A 19,415-nucleotide genomic window follows, 5' to 3' on the forward strand; every position below is an offset into this window, starting at 1 on the left:
TTAAGAAGAAGTTGAGTAGCTAGAAAGAAAAACTTATGTCGGTGGGTGCTTAATCAATTCTGTCCTTACAAGCTTTGCTATGTTTATGTTGTCCTTTTTTGAAGTTCCTAGGAGAGTTCTAGATAGAATAGATTATTTTCAATCTAGGTTCTTTTGACAAGTAGATCATATAGAAAATATCGGCTTGCTAAATGGGGCATACTTTGCTAACCAAAAGATCTTGGGGGTTTAGGAATTCAAAATATTGACATGCAAAATAAGTGTTTGCTAAGCAAGTTGCTCTTCAAAGTTGATTAATGAGGATTGCTAGTCAATGTCAGTTTCCTTAAAATGGTGAACAAATTAGGTTTTGGAAAGATAAATGATTAGGTAATCAATCCCTCATGGTTCAGTACACATGCTTATATCAAATTGTTCGGTAGAAAAGCGATATGGTTGACAATGTCTTCAGATCCGTTCTGCTTATTGTATCATTTCGTAGCGCTTTAGTGCGTCACAACCTATTTTATGGCATAACCTTGTGTGGTGTCTAGTGCATGTTCGGTTGCATACTAAAAAGGATTACTTTAGTTGGAACCTAACTTCATCTGGACAATTTAATGTTCAATTGATGTATAGGACAGTGATTAATAAAGGTTATGTTTTCAGTCACAAAGTTCTTTGGAAATTAAAATTGCCATTAAAGATAAAAAAATTCAAGTGGTACTTACTCAAAGGAGTGGTACTTACCAAAGATAACTTAGCAAGACGAAATAAAAAGTGTGTCTTGTGATAATAATGACACGATTCATCATTTATTTTTCTAGTGCCTTTTTTCAGTCAGATGTAGCGGCTCATGTACCGGTGTTTTGGACTGAGATCACCACGGTCAACCCGTCATGTAATCGAAAATCGTCTTTTGGGAGTGGACTCAAAAACTTCAAAAAAAACCTTATTATTACAGTTGTTTTGGGTATATGCTGGACTATCTGGATAAGTAGGAATGATTTAGTTTTTGAAAAAACATCAATGCTAACTTCTTTACATGCCACTTGTCAAAGAGTGAAGAGGAGGAAAACAAAATAAAGGTCGTTTGTCGAAGATTATAGACAGTGGCAATAGATATTTTTGCTCTTAACAGATGAAGGTTTACAAATAGAATTGCGGTGTAACCTTTTTTATGTATCCTTTTGTTATTTTTATTGTTTGGATCAGAGGTTTGTCCCTCCCTCTGTCGCAGACTGATGTGCTGCTGTTTCTGTAATAATTTTGGCCCTTACAAGGTGAAAGACGGATATTGGTATCCGAAGATTCGACAAATTATTTCATCATTTGCTACAAGGAAACAATTCCAACACTGCACCAGGAAACAGCTACAGGGGCGTTGAATTACCGACCTATACTTGCAATGCAATGGAGTAGCTGCTTCGTGCATGACAATCTGGAGAGAATCTAAACCATGACCAACCATACCTGATACAACCAACATAACCGTGCAGTAACAGAATATTGGTGCCACCACTTCGTTGTAAGAAAAAAAAGGTTCATCTAGATTTACAAGACAGAATACAACTTCGCCAAGGATCTGAAGAATCGGTATACACCTCATAAGACCATGAGGAGCCGCCAGCATTCAATAGTATCCTTTCCCTCTGCTTACCCGGTGTACAACATTATATTATCACTATTTCAATGGTACAAACTAGGACTGAACGAATTAAACACTCCAGCATCAAATGTTACATTTGTCGTATCCGTAAAACCACGAGTTGAGGTCTGTGCTCTTGGAGACCTCAAATGATCCTCCTTGTTGCAAGGTATTGAACTCCTTCCAATTCTGCCTACTGTGGCTACCAGCTGTGTCATACATAGGAGGCTCAAGATTGTTCGGTTCTTGTGGCTGTACCATATCGTCCTTGCACGGAGAGGGCTCAGCGAGACGCTGCTTTAGAGCGAGGATTTCCTGGTCGTAGTTCTTTTTCAAGTTATCAATCTCCTGATAAGCTTTCTCCGTCTCTTGCTCTGCCACTAAAGCTTGCTTCTGCAACAAAGGAGTGCAAAAGCCTGTTATAACCAGAAAATCTATATCATATTATTAAATGTAACAAAATACAAGGAATCACTATAAAAGCATTTCCATCCTAAAGTTTTGTAATCACCCAAATTCATAAATTCTGTTGTCTGTCTAAATGTAAGCTAGTTTTGTCTGTATAAATGTAAGGTCTGAGCAATGTCAGAAAGCCATACCTTGGTGTCATAGTACTAAAGGCCTGTTTGGAAGCACCCGTTTTTAAGAAACTGGTTTATGGAAATTGAGGTGGTTTCAAACATACCGGTTTATGCCTCAGTTTATAGAAATTAGATTCTCAGTTTCTTAAAAACCAAGAAGCTAGTCCCTCCTAACTAAAAAATAAAAACTGGTTTCTTAAAAACTATGTTACTTACAAACAGGACCTACATGTAACAAAATACAAGGAACCATTATAAGATCATTCAACATAAATATTTCCATCCTAAAGTTTTGTATCGCCCAAATTCATAAACTCTGTTGTCTGTCTAAGACGTCGTTTGGTTTGAGGGACTAAGATTAGTCTCTTCATTTTAGTCTCTAAATTGCCAAACGGTGTTTGGTTTTTATGGACTAATTTTTAGTCCCTCCATTTAATTCCATTTTAGTCCCTAAATTGTTAAATATGTTTAGTTTCTGTGTTTAGTAATGGACTAAAATTAGAGATGGATCCGGATATTTATTCGGATGTCATTTTTTTGGTCTTCTTTCTTCGATTGTGAACAACTAACATATAGAATTTGCTATGTAAATTTATATTCTTGTTTTTAGCATTGAGACTATTAATCTTCACAAAAAATAAACATTAAATTCATTCTATATTTTTTAAATAATTCATATAAAATTCGAATGTCTATCCGAATACGGATTCGGATGTTTTTTCACCTTTTTTGTTGTAGGGAGAAAATAATGTACATAAAAAATTATACAAAAATTTATTTAAATACTTCATAATATTCTTAATAACCTTGCCAAAAATTAACTTTAAATTCTATGTATATCTATGCTAAAATATTAGATTTGTGATACAATTCGGATGTTTTAGGAACATCTCTAACTAAAATAGAATAAAATAGAGGGACTAAAAATTAGTTCCTAGAAACCAAACACCCCCTAAATGTAAGGTCTGAGCAATGTCGGAAAGCCATACCTTGGCTAGTGTTTCTGCTTCCTCTGCATCCTTCAACCGATTAAGCAATTCACCAGCTGCCTGAACAGCTTCAGCAGTATCCCTTAGCTGGCCCTGAAGGCCTTCATTTTGAGCTTTTATAACTGAGATTTCAGCTGCAAGGGAGTTAATTAACCGCAACTCAGCACCTTTGATACCAGCTTTTTCTGCCCTCATCTTCACATCCTCAACACCCTCGCGCATCCTCCTATGCAGAGCAAGCAAACGAAAATGATTCTCTTGAAGATCAGCATATTGTTCCAGGTGTCTTGCAGCTCCTTGGATAGCTGTTTGTAGTGCCTCCTTTAGTTCTTCTGAACATTTCTTCTCAGAATCCAGTTCTGACTGCAACTTTCCAACAAGGGATTTTGTTGCTTCAAGTTCAACTCTAAGCTCTTCAGTGAGTGTAATCCATTTACTCTCAGCCTCAGTCCAATTGGGAGTGTCCACAAAATTAGTATCTCCATCTATATCTTTTGTTCCACGTTCAGAATTACTTCCCTGAGACAACGGCACTGGAGGCCAGAGCCTACGGATTGATGACGATGATGAAAGCATATAATGCAACTGATTTTTCAGATCTTGTATCTCCTCCTGTAGAACTTCTTTCTCGTCCACAGAGTTCCTGAACATGTCCAATTCCTCCTGGAGTCTCTTTACCTCAATTTCAGCATGCAAAACATCAGGATGGTTTTCATATTTCTTTTGGAGGATCTGCATTTTTAGTTTAACAGAATAGCTGATAAGTAAACGCAGTCTTCAAAAAGAAAATACAGTAAGTTATCTACATGGCAGGGGAAAATTCATGCGACCTTATGCTCATTCATAAGTGATAAAAACTCTTCATTCATGAATTCTTCAGCTGGTAAAGTTCCATCCATGAGGCTCTCAAGCCTAGCAATTTTTCCTTCAAGTGTTTGTGCAATTACAGCATTACATTCGCGTTCATGCTTGTACTGTTGCACCTGAAAAACAGAATGAATTAAACAGAGGAACATATAATCTCTTTTCTTACTTATAAAGAGACAACACAAACCAGACGATTCAGTTGTTGAATTTCTGCAGCTTGCTTTGCACACTGTTCATCACGAGCCATCTCTCGCCTGATAGCTCCAGCCAAGACCTTCTCCACAGCCTATATAGAAAGAAGATATGCATGAGTGTTTTACATCCAACTTAACTGATGCACAAATTCATGCGCCAAGCTTCTTTTGGTTTACTTACTTTCAGAAAATGTCGCTGCTTTTGGTCATCAGATGGTACTGTCACATCAACTGGTACTAGTTGTAGGTCCCTGCAAGTACTGGGATCCCTACTCTCATTTGCAGAAGCTTCAAGCAGACAACTAGGAACCAGAGCTAGAGGGTTATCTCTAGTTTCGTATTCTTCAGGATCAGTCTGAATTGCAACATCAACCTTGCAAGGTTGAATATCCATGATTCTAGCATTTAATCCAACCGATGCTCTCTTCCATGCACTATTATTTTGGTGACTTTCAATGACTTGAAGTCCCCTCTGTATACTGGCGGCAATGTTTAATTTGCATTTTCCATCTCCAACATCAGTACCAGTATTAAATTTATTAGCACTACAGCAGGACCTTTTTATGGATATCAAAATCTTATCCCTGTCAAGATCTTCAACCTGTGAAGTTCCAGCACTTACATTCATTGAAGCTTGGAAACGTTTGGATTCTTTAACATTAATAGAAGACATTGCCATATTTTCATGATTGTAGGGCTTCTCAACATCATTCTCATCAATTTCCATTTCCTCGTCACTATCTTCTTTTATACATTGGAATGTTGTAGGATGACCCAAACTCATTTTCAACAGATGCAAACTGCGCCTAGGGTTCCATCCAGTGGCAAAGCTGCCGCTGTTCCCTTCTATGCCTCCATTAGATTTCATTCGGTGAAGTTCATCCTGCATTGTAGGATATAGAAAATAACACATTACTGATGAGCATGGTTTCAAAAGCGATAGACATCCAGGAGTGCTGGGCCCGCCTAGACCCCTAGGTGACAAGGCATCACTGTTTCCCAAGGCAAGCTGGGTAAGCCTAGACCGCCTTTGCAACAGGGCCGATGAGGTTCGAATCAAAACAACAATAATATAGAGAAACTTGGCTGTCAGATGGTACACAATCATACCTTCAATTGCCTGATTTGCTCACGCAACGCATTTACATCTTCAATTTTCTCTTCATTAACTACGGCATTGTTTTTTATAGCTTTCGCACGTTGAGCAAACCTAAGTGTGCTTAACGTTTCACTCTTACAGCTGTATGACAACAAAGAATGTGCAGTGAGGAATCAGGAAACCAACATTGACTGGCCACAGAATGAATGAATTGCTGCCTGCTGGTCAACTTAGATAGTACCTTTGGGACGGTGAAACAGCACAAATCATTGCCAGTTTGGCATTGCCTCCAAGGGATTCTTGTAATAGAAATGTAAGCTTGGAATCACGATATGGAACATGGTGCCTTTGTTTTCCAGACTGCGATATTTCTGCAAGTATATTAATCAAGTTTCTGCAGTGAAAAAGAACATATAGTTATATAAGAACCCTCGTTTCACAACCATATTCAATGGCTGTGACATTACACCTAAACAGAAAAGAAAATGATGGTCGAGCTGTCGGCCCACAAATCCGCCTTTCTTCCTAAACCACTTACTTTATTTATCATGTCTCCCATACATAGGCATGTCTATTGGACACAGTGTAAATGTATTTGTGTTAATTCTTACAAATAGCCTTCACTTGGTTGCAACATCATATTTTGCCTTTTATTGTCCCAACACTTCAGATGTGTTATTTAATCTTAAATTGGTCAACTGGTACATCTTAATTTATGTGTCAGGAGCTAAAATAGTATGCAATATACATAGAGAATAGTGCTCCATCCATTCCAAAATGTAGGTCATTTTAATTTGTTCTAAGTTAAACTTCTTTAACTTTTACCAACTCTATAAAAAGAGGCAGGACTACGACATCAAATTTATTTCACTAAATCAACCATGAATATCTTGATGGTGCATTCATTTGGCATCATAGATGTTAATTATATTTTTCTATAAACATGTCAAAGTTTGAGAAGTTTGTCTTATGATAAAACTAAAATGACCTACATTTTGGAACCAACAAAATATGTAGCAAACAAACTAAATGGAAATAATATATTCACAACTAAAATACAAATATCAGATCTACAATAATATATGTTTCGTACCAAAAACAACAGTGAGACTGACTGTACAAGTACAATTGTAGAAATCGCAACTAGCAATAAACATATTTTAAAGGAATTCCTAACCATGACCATTTCTCTATCAAATGTGGTAACCATGATATGTGGAACAGAATTGATGATAGGCATGATACCAACTCATGTTTACCAACTTATGAAATCATTTAATAACTCCAGTGCTATGTATCTCTCATTTAAGGACATCAAGTAGTGCAGTAAACCACAACAGAACTGTTGATAGGCGTGATACCGACTCATGTTTGCCAACTTATGAAATCATTTAATAACTTAAGTACTATGTATCCCTCATTTCAGGACATCAAATAGTGCAGTAAACCACACCCATCATTAGTAAAGTAGAATTCGACTGAGTTTAAATATCAGATGGTGTCTAGAGAATTAGCAAAACACCTTGCTTAAATCCTTGAACTTTTTTTACTTTTCATTGAAAGTACAAACAGAACTTTACCCGAGCTGTGAAAGTGAACGGTTTATGTTTCCAGCTTCTTTCAGTCGATCCCCAGCTGCATGTGTTAGTTTTTGTCGCTCTGATCCAGCAAGGTCTACCAAGTTTATCCTACTTGATCTTGTGATGCTTGAGCCATCCTCTGGATTCTATAGAACAAGAGTAAGATGGGTAAACAACTATTTGATGCATTCATTATTCCATTGAGATAATGAAAGAAATCCAATTTCTGCCTTGCAGCATTCAACCAACCAAAACAGGAAAAACGAAAACTGTCATGCAAGTCAGGAGAAAACTGCAAAGGAAAGAGACTACAGTTTAGATAACCGACTCTGATAAGCAAAGCTTTCTTTAATATAAATGTTATTTCTGTCAGCACATGAACACATACAAAAATTTTAGCTGCATATTGCACAGCACAAACAGCATCGACCAAGGAGTAATAAAAAGGCTGTGCATCATGAAGTCATGATAACTCTCCTTTGCATTGAAGCCAAAGATATTGCAAGGATTTCGTACATTAATTCTGTTAGCAATTTAGCATACATTTCAGAAACGTTTTAAAGAAAATTATTGCACTCCATAAATAAGAGGACAGAATGTATAATAGCTAAAGCCTAAAGAAATCAGGTTTTTGGCAAGGTACATATGGTCAATCAATCGGAAAAAAAATCCAGCAGATTAACTATCCCAAGTGTACATCTGGTTGGTATATGCAATCAAACATAAAAAATCGTTCAGTCCACACAAGCACCCCAGTTTGGCATCTGCTTTTGTAAGAATGGAACAAACTAGAACTATACATCACCCTCATGTAAACCAATGACCCAAAGTCAAAAGAATAATCAGCTCGTAGAAAGACGGGAACCATTATCAGAAGGTCAAGAAAATGCATGGATTACAATTACTTTTTGCTAATTGACAAGTAATAAATGATTAATCTAATATTACTGGGCCAAAATTCAATGGATACCTTAGAATCCATCTTAATGACACACGTAAAAACACAATGCGAGCGTGAGCTATCAGCATTTGCGCTCGTTGCCCCAGTCCTCCGGTTTGCCAGGCCCTGCATTAATTGTAATAAATCTATTCAATACGAAGTTAAGAAAAATAGGATGTATTCGTAGAGCATACAGAAATATATCAATCTCTAGTGAAGCAGCATGTCAAGTACTCAAGTTGTGATGAAATTATGCAGAACCAAGTGTTACGTAGTTTGTGTACATCAAGAGGTGCCATAAAAATCTTCCATGATGGTACAACTATTTTGTGACAAAATCATCATATGTCAGTGTTCTTAAGGTGTCGCCTAGGCGTCCAGGTGCTCGGAGAATACTTGGTGCCTTGCCTGCCTAGGCGTCGCCTAGACGCCGCCTAGGCGCTAAGGCGGTGATCCCATTTGTTTGCTCGCCTTACCGCCGTAAGAACATTGTCATATGCATAATTAAAATTTGTATCCGAGTGTGTCATAGACAAATGTCAAAAATTAGGTTCAATGTCATCACAATGAGATAGGATACATTAGATGTCAATATTTGGAGACGCACCTTAACCAACAACTGAGTTACATCCTTCAAGGTGAAAACCAACTCCTTTGTCAATGATTCAACATAAACACAGGCAGTTCTGACATCCTCTCTAACCTGCAAAGGAATAGAATATATATCAGCGAACTGAGAAAAATATTTCGCCCTATACCACTAAACAGAGGCTTTTTCAAACTTTTTCACCTGAAGATTCTTCTGCGAGGGATCTAGCAAATCAGTTATCTGTTCATTGTAGATCTGCACATTATAATAATATTGAATCACATTTCATGCGTCAAACAAGAACAAATACAATATTTTCTAGGTACTAAGAAGAGAAATTGCCTCGAGAAACGAGCAGATACAATTGTAAGTAAGCTCTTTGTCAGCATGTTTAACTTGTTCCTGTAAATGGGGCATGTTTCAGATCTAACTCAGAAATATACTTAAAAGAAGTTTTAGAAAGAAACAAAAAACTATCACATTACTTCGTTAATGCGGGAGAACAACTGCTCAAATACACGAGGTGTTAAGCCCCTCTCGCTGCTCAATGAATCTTCTGACAATGCAGATAGAGGCCCCCACATAGTGTAGGTTTTCCCACTGCCAGTCTTGTGAAGTGACAAAACAAGAACAGGGACTATTAGTCAATTTATTTCATGTACAACCATTACATGACATAGATGTTAAACTGAAGATAAATCACCTGTCCATAGGCAAATATGGAGCTGTTGAAACCTGATAAGCAATTTTCAACAAGTGGCAGCCCAACAAGGGTGAAGATATCCTCCTATAATTACATAAAAGTTAAACACAAAAAACCAAACCCATCACAAAACCAAACAAAGATTGCACACTTAAACAATAGGTTAGAATAGCTAGCCAAAGAAACAAACAGCGCTTATGGTCTCCCCAAACAAAATCCTTTAAGAGCACAAAACACTATATTCAGATCAAAACTAAAAACTCGGCCTAGGAGGGAAAGACCGCCCTCCCGATATTGCATATAAGAAGATACCGAAACAATGGTCCGGCCGAGAAAATCCCTGAACCCTGGCCCCCATCACTAACGGGCCGGCACTAACGGGCCGGCGTCAACTGTCCACTCTGCAACGGCCCAACCGGAGGGTGGCGCATAGGACATCGTAACCTGAGAGCGGATTGGGCACAGCGAGGGGATTTTTTTAACCAAGACTGAAAATTCGCTCCCGATAGGAATCGAACCCAGGACTTGGAGATGCTACTCGAAAGTCCTTAACCGCTAGGCTAGAGGCCCTTTCGCATATTCAGATCAAAACTAACTCCTAAGCATAACCGCCATTAAGGTTAAAGCATTCAGTGCATTGACAAATGACAACTAACATTAGCTACTTACACTAAAACAAGACATCCACCCTGGCCTTTGCCAAATCACATATATTTCTTTTGGACAAACTCATGCTCATTTCTATCGATAGATAAGAAAGGAACAATACCTTGGGACAAAGCAAAATCAAATTTTAATTACAGCAAAAATAGCCGAAAGATTAACCAAGGGAGGCAAGATCTCAGCCATCTTCACCCCTGCTAGTGCCCAAGTTCTAGATTCATCCTTGATTTTTCTGAAGGGCGAAACAGCCCGCAACTCCTTCTGCTGGAACACTCTTTGAATCCACAGATGCATAAATCGGCCCAGTTCTTATGAAATAACACTATACAAGTACCATATACACTGCTCACAGAAATAACTCCAAAGTTCAGCTAATCCAGACCGTGTACATAGAATCCCCAAGAGAAACTACCCCAAAACCGCAAGAAAGTTTCACCCAGCCTCACCTGCGTGGAGACCGAGTCAGCGACAGCATCAAACGTGAAGTCCTGCCCCTGGATCGCAACCGAGTTGGCCGCCGTCTTGCGCACGCAGGCCTCCGGTCCCCTCCCATCCTCGCCTGCCTCCTCTTCATCGACCCAGCACGACGGCCGTATCCTCACCACCACCTGCGACCAGAAGAGGAAAACCGACAGAGCCAACAGCCGTCAGGCCAGATCCATAGTCCCAACACGGAATACCTTAAATCGTACCTGGACGCCGGAGTCGAGCCCGGGTGCGGCATCGTGCGCGGAGCCCACCGCGGCCGCTGCAGGGGAGACTTCGAGCTTCCTCTTTAGTGGATTAGAGGACGGCGGACGCGGTGGCAAGCGGTTGCGGGCGGAGAGCGGCTTGGCCGCGGAGGACGGGGAGCGGAAGGGGGAGGCGCCGTGGTCGAGGGCAGAGTGGTGGTTGCGCGCCGGGGAGGAGGGGTCAACGTTCTCTTTGGGGACGCGGCGACGAGGTGGGGTCTCAACGCCGCCGGAGAAAGAGGCGGGCGGCGGCGTAGTGGGGTGACGCGCGTGCCGCGACAAGAGGGACATGGCTCAATGGCTGGCTGCGGAGGCCGCTTGGGGAGAACGAGACGTTGGCAGGGGGGGAGGGGGATTTGAATTTTTTCGAACGGAACTAGACTCGAGTCGGGGGTGGGGGGAAAGGATGCGTCCAGAGTCCAGACTCCAGACGATGGGATCTGACCTCGGATGCCGTGTCCGTATGCGGAACAACAGGATGACCGAGCCCCACATTTGAGTTTGAGATGAAAGATTTCATGCCTCCTCCGTCCTCGACTCCTCGTCTCTAATCACATCTTCTATTTTAAATATTACTGTAAAAACAGTATTTTGTATAATCATATGCATAATCTGCTAAAGATACTCTAAGTTATGTACAGATGGAAAAGGTGGATCCAAGCCCTACCTCTTGCTCAGGCTCCTCAATTAATACTAATGAACCTACAAACACGCACCAAGCAATAAAATATAATTAAACATAAATAAAAACACTACACTAAAATTGGAAACTTCTTAAGGCCTACTAATTTTCTACGGGGTTCGATAGAACCGTAGGAAGTGAAGTCATTTCTAATGGCTAGAAACCCACTCTAGAAAATAAGTTTATTTCTAAGGGGTTTTTTTGTCTGTCGAAAATTGACCAACTTAAAACGCTCGGCCGCTCGCCCTCTCGGAAGTTAGCCACCGCAGCTAACTTCCGACGACCACCTCTTATTAGTCGTCGCAACTAACTTTCAACGACGGAGCACTTTACTCTCGAAAATCGCTAAACTTTACATGACGTCATCAGGCGTGCATACTCACCCGCCTAACCAAACAACTCCATGCACGCCTCCCTGCCCGCACCGCTCCTGCACGCCCTTGCGCGTCGCCGCCCACTGCGCCCACTTGTCGGAGATCGACCACGACACCCAGATCGGCAGCGAACAACGGATCGATCTGACCCTGCCCTACCTCGGCCACACGCGCTCATCCCCAATGTAGTGCCGGTCTCGCTACGGTGTCCAGTCGCATCGCCGCCTTCGACCCCTCCGGCATCGACGGCGTCATCCCCGTCGGTCTCACAGCATCAAAATGCGACCAACAGCATCGACGATTAGTAGCTAGATCTGCAGAAATAGGGCAAGGGTTCCGCTGGGGTGCGGCTTGTAATATTTTCTAGTTTTGTAAGATGCTTTTTGGGAAGTATATTAGTGATAGAACTTATCTGTATGCTATTTGTCTTTGTTGTGTGCATCGTTACCAACTTCTCCCTGGTACTTGGCCCCCCTGGGGTGTAGGCTCGACATGTTGAGGCTGGATGCCAGTATACTTAAGAAAGAATTGGTGACCTGGTCCCCAGGAGGTAGTCTCAATTGGGACCTGGACCTGCACACAGCCTTGGCTAGGAAGCTTTAGTAGTGCACCCATAGGGCCCACTAACTGGTATCTTTTATCCTTTGATTCACGCAACAGGACCTGCAGGACTTAGACCGGGAAGCCAATCCATGTGTCCAGACCCCCTGGAGCACAGCTCCAAATACTAGGGCACCCGTCGCAGAGTGGTGGAGTGTGTAGGCTTAGGGTACGGGACCAGGCTAAGCGGCTACACAGCTCCAGACCACCCCAGGGGACGTGTGTCCGTTCTCTAGAACCGGACCCTAGGTTGCTAGACCCACAGGACTATAGTTCCAAATACTAGGGCACCTGGCACAGAGTGGTGGAGCGTGCTGGCTTAGGGTACGGAACCAAGCTAAACGGCTACACAGCTCCGGACCACCCTAGGAGACAAGCACCCGTTCTCTAGAACTGGCCCCCCAGGCTGCCGAACCCCTATGCCTTCGTAGAGTGGTCCTAAACTGTAAGCCTGGCTACTCAATTCGGATGTCATCATACCAGCAAGGGTGGGAACTGTATGGGTGGGTTAGATAAAAAATGATGCTCGTAAATTGAAGCAAAATAAGACCATCACAAAAACAAATCTGGGGGTGAATCTTTTCTTTATAACTTGATATTCATGAGTGTAGGCCAACAGACCGGGTTTATGAGGGCGGACCTCACCGGGCTGGCGTACATATATGCACAAGCTAGTTACAAAGGAAGAAAACTGAATCCCCAGGCTTTTTTCTATAGGAAAAACTTATGGAGATGCTATATGTTTCAGGGATTGGGAAGAGGCTCTCCTTCAGTTGTAGCAAGGCGGACACACCCGGGTCGGCATATTTCCGTCACGTTGAAGGGTCCTTCCCAGCTGGGGGAGAGTTTGTGGAGCCTTTCTCGGTTCAGTACTCGCCTTAGGACGAGGTCCCCAACCCGGAGCTCCCTACTATGCACGAACCGCTGGTGGTAACGCCTGAGCGCTTGGTTGTACCGTGCATTTCGAATTGCTGCTTGCCATCTGCGCTCGTCGATGAAGTCCACGTCCTCACGCCGTAGCTGTTCCTGCATAGACTCATCGAAAGCCTGGACCCATGGGGAGCCCATAAGGATTTCTGGGGGAAGGCAGGCTTCGGCCCCGTAGACCAGGAAGAACAGGGTCTCTCCGATGGCTCGGCTGGGTGTGGTCCGGTTCCCCCATAGCACGGACGGAAGCTCGCTGACCCAATTTACACCATGCTTTTTCAAGCAGTCGTAGGTGCGTGTCTTGAGTCCCCTGAGGATCTCTGCGTTTGCCCTCTCCACTTCGTCGTTGCTCCTTAGATGAGCCACGGACGCAAAGCAGAGCTGGGTGCCGATGTCCTCGCAATACTCCTGGAAGATCCGACTTGTAAACTGGGTCCCGTTGTCCGTAATGATACGGCTTGGGACCCCAAATCTACCGACGATCGACTTGAGGAAAGCGACAGCAGCACCCTAGGTGATATTGACCATAGGGGTGGCCTCTGGCCACTTTGTGAACTTGTCGATGGCGACGAAGAGGAACTGGTACCCGCCGATAGCCCTGGGGAATGGTCCCAGGATATCCACCCCCATACAGCGAATGGCCAGAAGGGTGGAATCATCTGTAGAGCCTGAGCTGATGTGTGTGACGGAACCTCCCAAGTAATTAGGCCCACCTACAGTTGTCCTTGTCCAACGGACATCAGACAACCCTGTAGGTGCCCCTGAACTACTTGACAAGCTCGGTATCTTTCCTTTCCTTACCAGGAACGTCTCACCCATCTTGTAGACATTACAGAACATCGGAGATGAAGAAATGCGGAAGCGAATTACATAATCTTACATTTATTTCATAAGCAAGCTTGAGTTATATTATTACAGACCAGACTAAAAGTGAGTGCAGAGTAGTAATATTATACAAGCCAGGGGAGGCATAAACTCCTCCCGATAAGTTTGATAAACAAAAGATCCTAAGTGGAGGACCGAGTCCTCCCGCACTTTAGTCTTCTTTTTCCTCATTTGGTACCACCTTGGAGCAGAAGCAACAAAAGTTTGTCGCTTCCTCACCTAAAAACAACAAAGGGATAAACCCTGAGTATGGAATACTCAGCAAGTCTTACCCGACTAAGGAAAAGACTCTCAAGGGTATGCTGGATAAATAGGAGTCAAGGAGAGGCTTTAGAAAAAATCAACTTATACTTTTGCAGAAGTAGCTTACTAAAGTGAGTCCTTACTTTCAATCTTTTAACGCCATGTTAAGTATTAATAGACTCCATTTGCATCTAGTCTAATTTCACATCACATCAAGATAACATCATTTTTATCCATCGTGTTCACATCCTGACTCTAGGTTGCAGGGAAGTGACCAAGTCTTCATAACCGCGAAGGTACGGCGATCCGAATCGATTATACTCAGCTGAGGATCTCCAATCACACGACATATGTAGCACTTAACCCTTGCATATGTCAACCCGCCACCGGGGTTCTTAAGACCGGATCAGGTTCACGCAAACCGAGAGCACAGATACACCACCGTCCAGCCTCTTGCCACGGAGGGTACACGCTACTCTCGCCACCGCTCCACGCCCATTTCGTGTTATCTTATTCCGGCCTTAGTCTGCCCGAGGCAAGGCTTACCCATGACGAGGCATGTGACCAGTTAAAGGGTCCTCGGTCAGCACGCCTACATACGCGTTAATCCTTAACCAACCTGGGTAGAACATCACCTGTTCCTACCCCAAGTCTCAATTTAAGTATTTTCACCCTTAGGAATGTGTCTGTTCCTTAGGATGAAAGAGCATCACGGGGAGCTTTGCAGTAAGATCCCACTATTGCTCCAAATGAAAATATTCTTGCAGGTAGAAGCCATCCTCTCCATGGTTAAATTGAGGACAACTTCTATCCACGAGATCTAAGCAAGTCTAAGCATTTTTGTAAATCATGTTTTGATACTTCACCGAAGTATCTATAAAAGGTATGGATATCAAGGAAAAGCAATGCATCAAAGGGTTTCAAGTAACTCCTATGAACCTAATGCACATTTCACTAGACTTAAGTGTGCAAAAAGTATTTAAAACACAAGGAAAGGGGTTGCATGCACCGGGGCTTGCCTTCGTTCACAGGTGAATCAGGCTCAGATCCACAGATATCAAAGTAGAAATGATTCCCGGCCTGAGACTCCGAAGGTGGTGGTGGTGGTGTCTCCTCTTCGGTAACTTCGATTTCTTCCTCACGTTCTAATCATAACCATACATATGTATAAGAATGGATGCCATGGGATGCTCATGAGGATGCAAAGATAACATAAACTTATTATTTATGTCTTGAATACAACTTGCCTTCACGGAGTTCCGGGAACTTAGGGTTTCCGGAGTCGGTAAAGGAGTTCATAGGGCAGGGGGGTGTTTTGGGGTTTGGTGATCAAACAAGGTCCAAATCAATTCAAACTTTACCCAAGGCTTCTAAATATTGTATAACACTCATATAAAAATTTTGGGCATTTTAGGACCTATCAATTATTTTCTAAAAATCTATAACCAAGACTTTTAACTACTTTAAATACCCTAAAATTTCTTACTTCCACTAAAAATCACAAACTTATTTTTATTAAATACTATGGAAAATAACAAACCTATGAAAATTAGTTTCACAATTTTAGCATTTTTCTACATTTTTCTACATATTTTTGAATCTCTGCTGAAAAAGAAAAAGGAAAAGAATTAATAGAACCGGGCCGGATTCAGCCCAGCGGCCCAGGTCCAGAGGGAAAGCGCGCCTGCGCGCCCCGCGCCCTGGCGACTTTGCACAGGGGCCCTCGCGTTTCTGTTTATCTGCGAACGGGTTCTCTTACTGTTTAACAAGGACACTGACACTTTGCAAGAAGGTCCTCCAGTTTCTATCTCTTCGCACGGCTAGGACCCCGACGACGGCAGCGCACGGAGAAGCTCCGGCGAGCCACTGTACCGGCCGATTGGGGCAGTGACCGGCGCTCTCGAGCGGTGGACACCAAATCGGGGCTTGCCCGAGCATTTCCCCTCACTCAATTGCGCAAATGGTGAGCTACCAAGCTCTGTCCGCGTGAACCGAATGGGTGGCGGACAGTTGATCGTGTTCCCAAAGATTAGTGGCGGTATAATTCAATTGGGTGGGCCGGTGAGCTTAAGGAGGATCCAAGAATGCTAGAACAAGTAACAGAGAGCCTTGGACTAACCTGAGTTAGGCTGGCCGTGGTGAGGATGTTCGTGCGGTGGCGCAAACCCGATTTGGGGAGAACTTGGAATTGGAGCTCACGGTGGCAGGACTGGGGGTGATACTGGACGATGGGGTACGTGATGAGGTTGCGGAGCTAACGGTGGCCTCAATTTAAAGACCCCGAGAGCGGTGGCTCTCAATTTGCCCACGGCGAGCTGGCGGCCGGAGGTGAAGAAGAAGCTTGTGCGGTGAATTCGTGTCCACCGCCGTGGCAACCTCCCCGTCGACGATGGGACGGGTATAGGGAGTCATGGCGACGCGGTGGAAAAGCTTGGACACGCGGCGCACAGCCGGGAAGCGGCGGTCGACGGTGAGCTTCTCGGCAACAGCCACAAAGCAGAAAGATAGTCATGGTGAGTCACCGGAGTTATCCCCAGGGGGTGACTTTTACCTGGCGGTCTTATCGGGTCATCGGCGACGCGAATCCTACAGCGGTGGCGTGAATCACGGCGAGGGGTCACCGGCGTCGAGCTGTCTGTGCTGGCGGTCTGATCCGGTGGGCACTGTACCATGGGAAATGGTATTCAGTCGACTGTTAGAGCAAATTTGAGCTTGATTTTCTTCCGATTTTCTATGGCAACGTGATCCACACACTGCAGCAAATTTGTAGAGCAATATACCATTTACAAAGTTGCTATGGGAATCATACCCAAACTTGCATTGGATCATGTTTAAATCCAAGTCCAAAGCTAGCTCGGTTTCACTGAAGTTCTGAAATTTAGACTGAATTAGCCTGACAGCTTAACTTCAGGCATGGTTATCTTCAGTTTTTCCTTAACAACAATGCTCACACCTTTAAGCAAAGTTGTTCTCCTATAGTTGAGCTTCAATTTTGATGTGGTGACCTAGGGCAAAGACCCTATGCTTTGCAAGTTACAAAGCCCTAAAGTGGAGCCTTTAACACTGAATTTCAGACTTAGTGTAGAACTCAAATGAGGTCCATTTTGCACTTAAGTCCAAATCTCAGGGTTTGGCTTGTAAATTCACATATTTGTGAACCAATTGGCTTTAGATGCTTAAACATAGTAGTTTTTACATTTTAGTCCAAAGGTTCATCACTTTTGCACATAAGCCCCTAGGGTTTGGACTTAGGGTTTTCCAGGGTTCCAATTAGGGTTTCTGGTATCCCAGGGGTACAAAAAGTGATTTAAGTTTATTCTTAGGGTCATTTTATGACTTTTACCCTAAAGTATTTAGGTTTTCTTAACTTGAGTTAAGTTTTACCCCTTTAACCACTATTTAGGGTTAAGTCCATTAACCAGGGTTCCATTTGCAAAAACAGTAAAACAATACAACTTGTTTGAAATTTTTGCCTAGTGAATGCACTCTAGGTGTGTCACACATATGCAATGCCAATGCTTATGATGTCATGCTCAAGTTTTAGTTATAGTAACACCAGGGGTGTTACAGTGTGTTTATCTGCTTTGCGTGGAACTGGCACGCCTTGCAGGACTTTACCATCTCAGCTGCATCCTGGAGAGCGGTTGGCCAGTAAAAGCCATGCCGGAAGGCCTTACCGACCAGCGTGCGGGATGATGAATGACTTCCGCACTCTCCTCCATGGATCTCCGTGAGCAACTCACGACCCTCCTCCTGGGTAATGCACCGCATGAGAATGTCGTTGGCGCCACGGCGGTAAAGATCCCCTTGCACCACCGTGTAGCGTTTAGCCAACCGCACTATGCGCTCTGCGGACACATGGTCTTCAGGAAGGATATTTTCCTTCAGGTAGTCCCGGATCTCGGAGATCCATGCATCGGGATCGCTCTGAGATATTGGTTTTGGCGCTAAGGGATTGGCAGGATCTCCCATAGCACACACAGTCTTCGGTGGGTTCTATAGATGGGACGCCACCGGGACCGCTAGCTTCGAGGTGCTAGTCTCGCCCCCTTCGCCCAGTTCAGCCGGCTGAGCGGTGGGTCTCAGCAGCCATCTTTCGAAGACACCCTTAGGCACGGGTGCCCAAGTTGATGCCCTCATAGAGAGGTCATCTGCCGCCGAGTTGTCAGCCCGAGGAACATGTTGTAGTTCTAGGGCAGTGAAGTCCTTTTCCAGCTTCCTCACGTGAAGTAGGTACGCTGCGAGCCTGGGCTCGTTGCAGCTACACTCCCCGCTGACTTGCTTGATGATTAGCTGGGAGTCCCCCTTCACCAGGAGTTGGCGGATCCCTAGGGATAGGGCCGCCGACAAGCCGAAGATTAGTGCCTCATACTCCGCCATGTTGTTGGTGGCCTTGAACTCAAGGTGCACCATGTACTTCACTTGATCTCTGCTTGGGTCGATGAGGACTACCCCCGCCCCGCCAACTTGCTGTCGAGCGGATCCGTCGAAGAAGAGCATCCAGTGGGGCTCGGTGAAGACTGGACCCCTAGGCTCCGCAGGTGTGGGGCCTGAATCGGGGTCCGGACCCCTAGGAGCGCTCGGGGAAGGCGTCCACTCCACGATGAAGTTGGCCAGGACCTGGCTCTTGATGGCATGGCGAGGCTGGAAGTCCAGCTGGAACTCAGTGAGCTTCGCAGCCCACTTGGCGATGTTGCCCATGGCGTTAGAGTTGTGGAGGATGGCCCTTAACGAAAAGGAGGTCACCACCACGACCCTATGTGCCTGGAAATAGTGGCACAACTTCCTGGACGCAACAAGCACAGCATAGAGAAGCTTATGCGTTTCAAGGTACCTGGTCTTTGCCTCGTGGAGGACCTCGCTGGTGTAGTAGACCAGCTTTTGAACAGTCCGGACCCCTGTAGCCGGTCCTGAGCCCTCAGGTTCCTAGTCTTCTTGTGCCGTCCTCTCGACGACCAGCACCATGCTCACCGCTTCGGCAGCAACCGCGATGTATAAATACAGCGGCTCCCTAGGCCCCGAGGCTACCAGTATTGGTAGGGACACCAGGTGTTGCTTCAACTCTTTGAAGGCTTGTTCTGCCTCTTTGGTCCAAGAGAATGGACCGGACTTCTGCAACAACTTGAAGAAGGGCAGCGCCC

At 43.9% G+C, this 19,415-nt stretch overlaps 1 protein-coding gene across 1 annotated transcript; it reads right to left on the reverse strand.

The window, feature by feature from the left end:
* Window positions 1-1,432: 1,432 nt before the first annotated feature.
* Window positions 1,433-11,033, reverse strand: LOC100502013 (uncharacterized). The gene is made up of 16 exons (NM_001363203.1): window positions 10,525-11,033; window positions 10,279-10,440; window positions 9,170-9,253; window positions 8,952-9,074; window positions 8,809-8,868; window positions 8,668-8,721; window positions 8,485-8,580; window positions 7,908-8,003; window positions 6,938-7,083; window positions 5,599-5,751; window positions 5,369-5,498; window positions 4,440-5,141; window positions 4,252-4,350; window positions 4,028-4,180; window positions 3,198-3,929; window positions 1,433-2,020 (listed from the first exon to the last, which is right to left on the reverse strand). The coding sequence occupies exons 1-16, from the start codon at window positions 10,852-10,854 to the stop codon at window positions 1,712-1,714; spliced, it is 3,429 nt and encodes a 1,142-aa protein (NP_001350132.1). The 5' UTR covers window positions 10,855-11,033; the 3' UTR covers window positions 1,433-1,711.
* Between the last annotated feature and the right edge of the window lie 8,382 nt (window positions 11,034-19,415).

This window comes from Zea mays, chromosome 10 (assembly GCF_902167145.1).
Source record: "Zea mays cultivar B73 chromosome 10, Zm-B73-REFERENCE-NAM-5.0, whole genome shotgun sequence".
NCBI lineage: Eukaryota > Viridiplantae > Streptophyta > Magnoliopsida > Poales > Poaceae > Zea > Zea mays.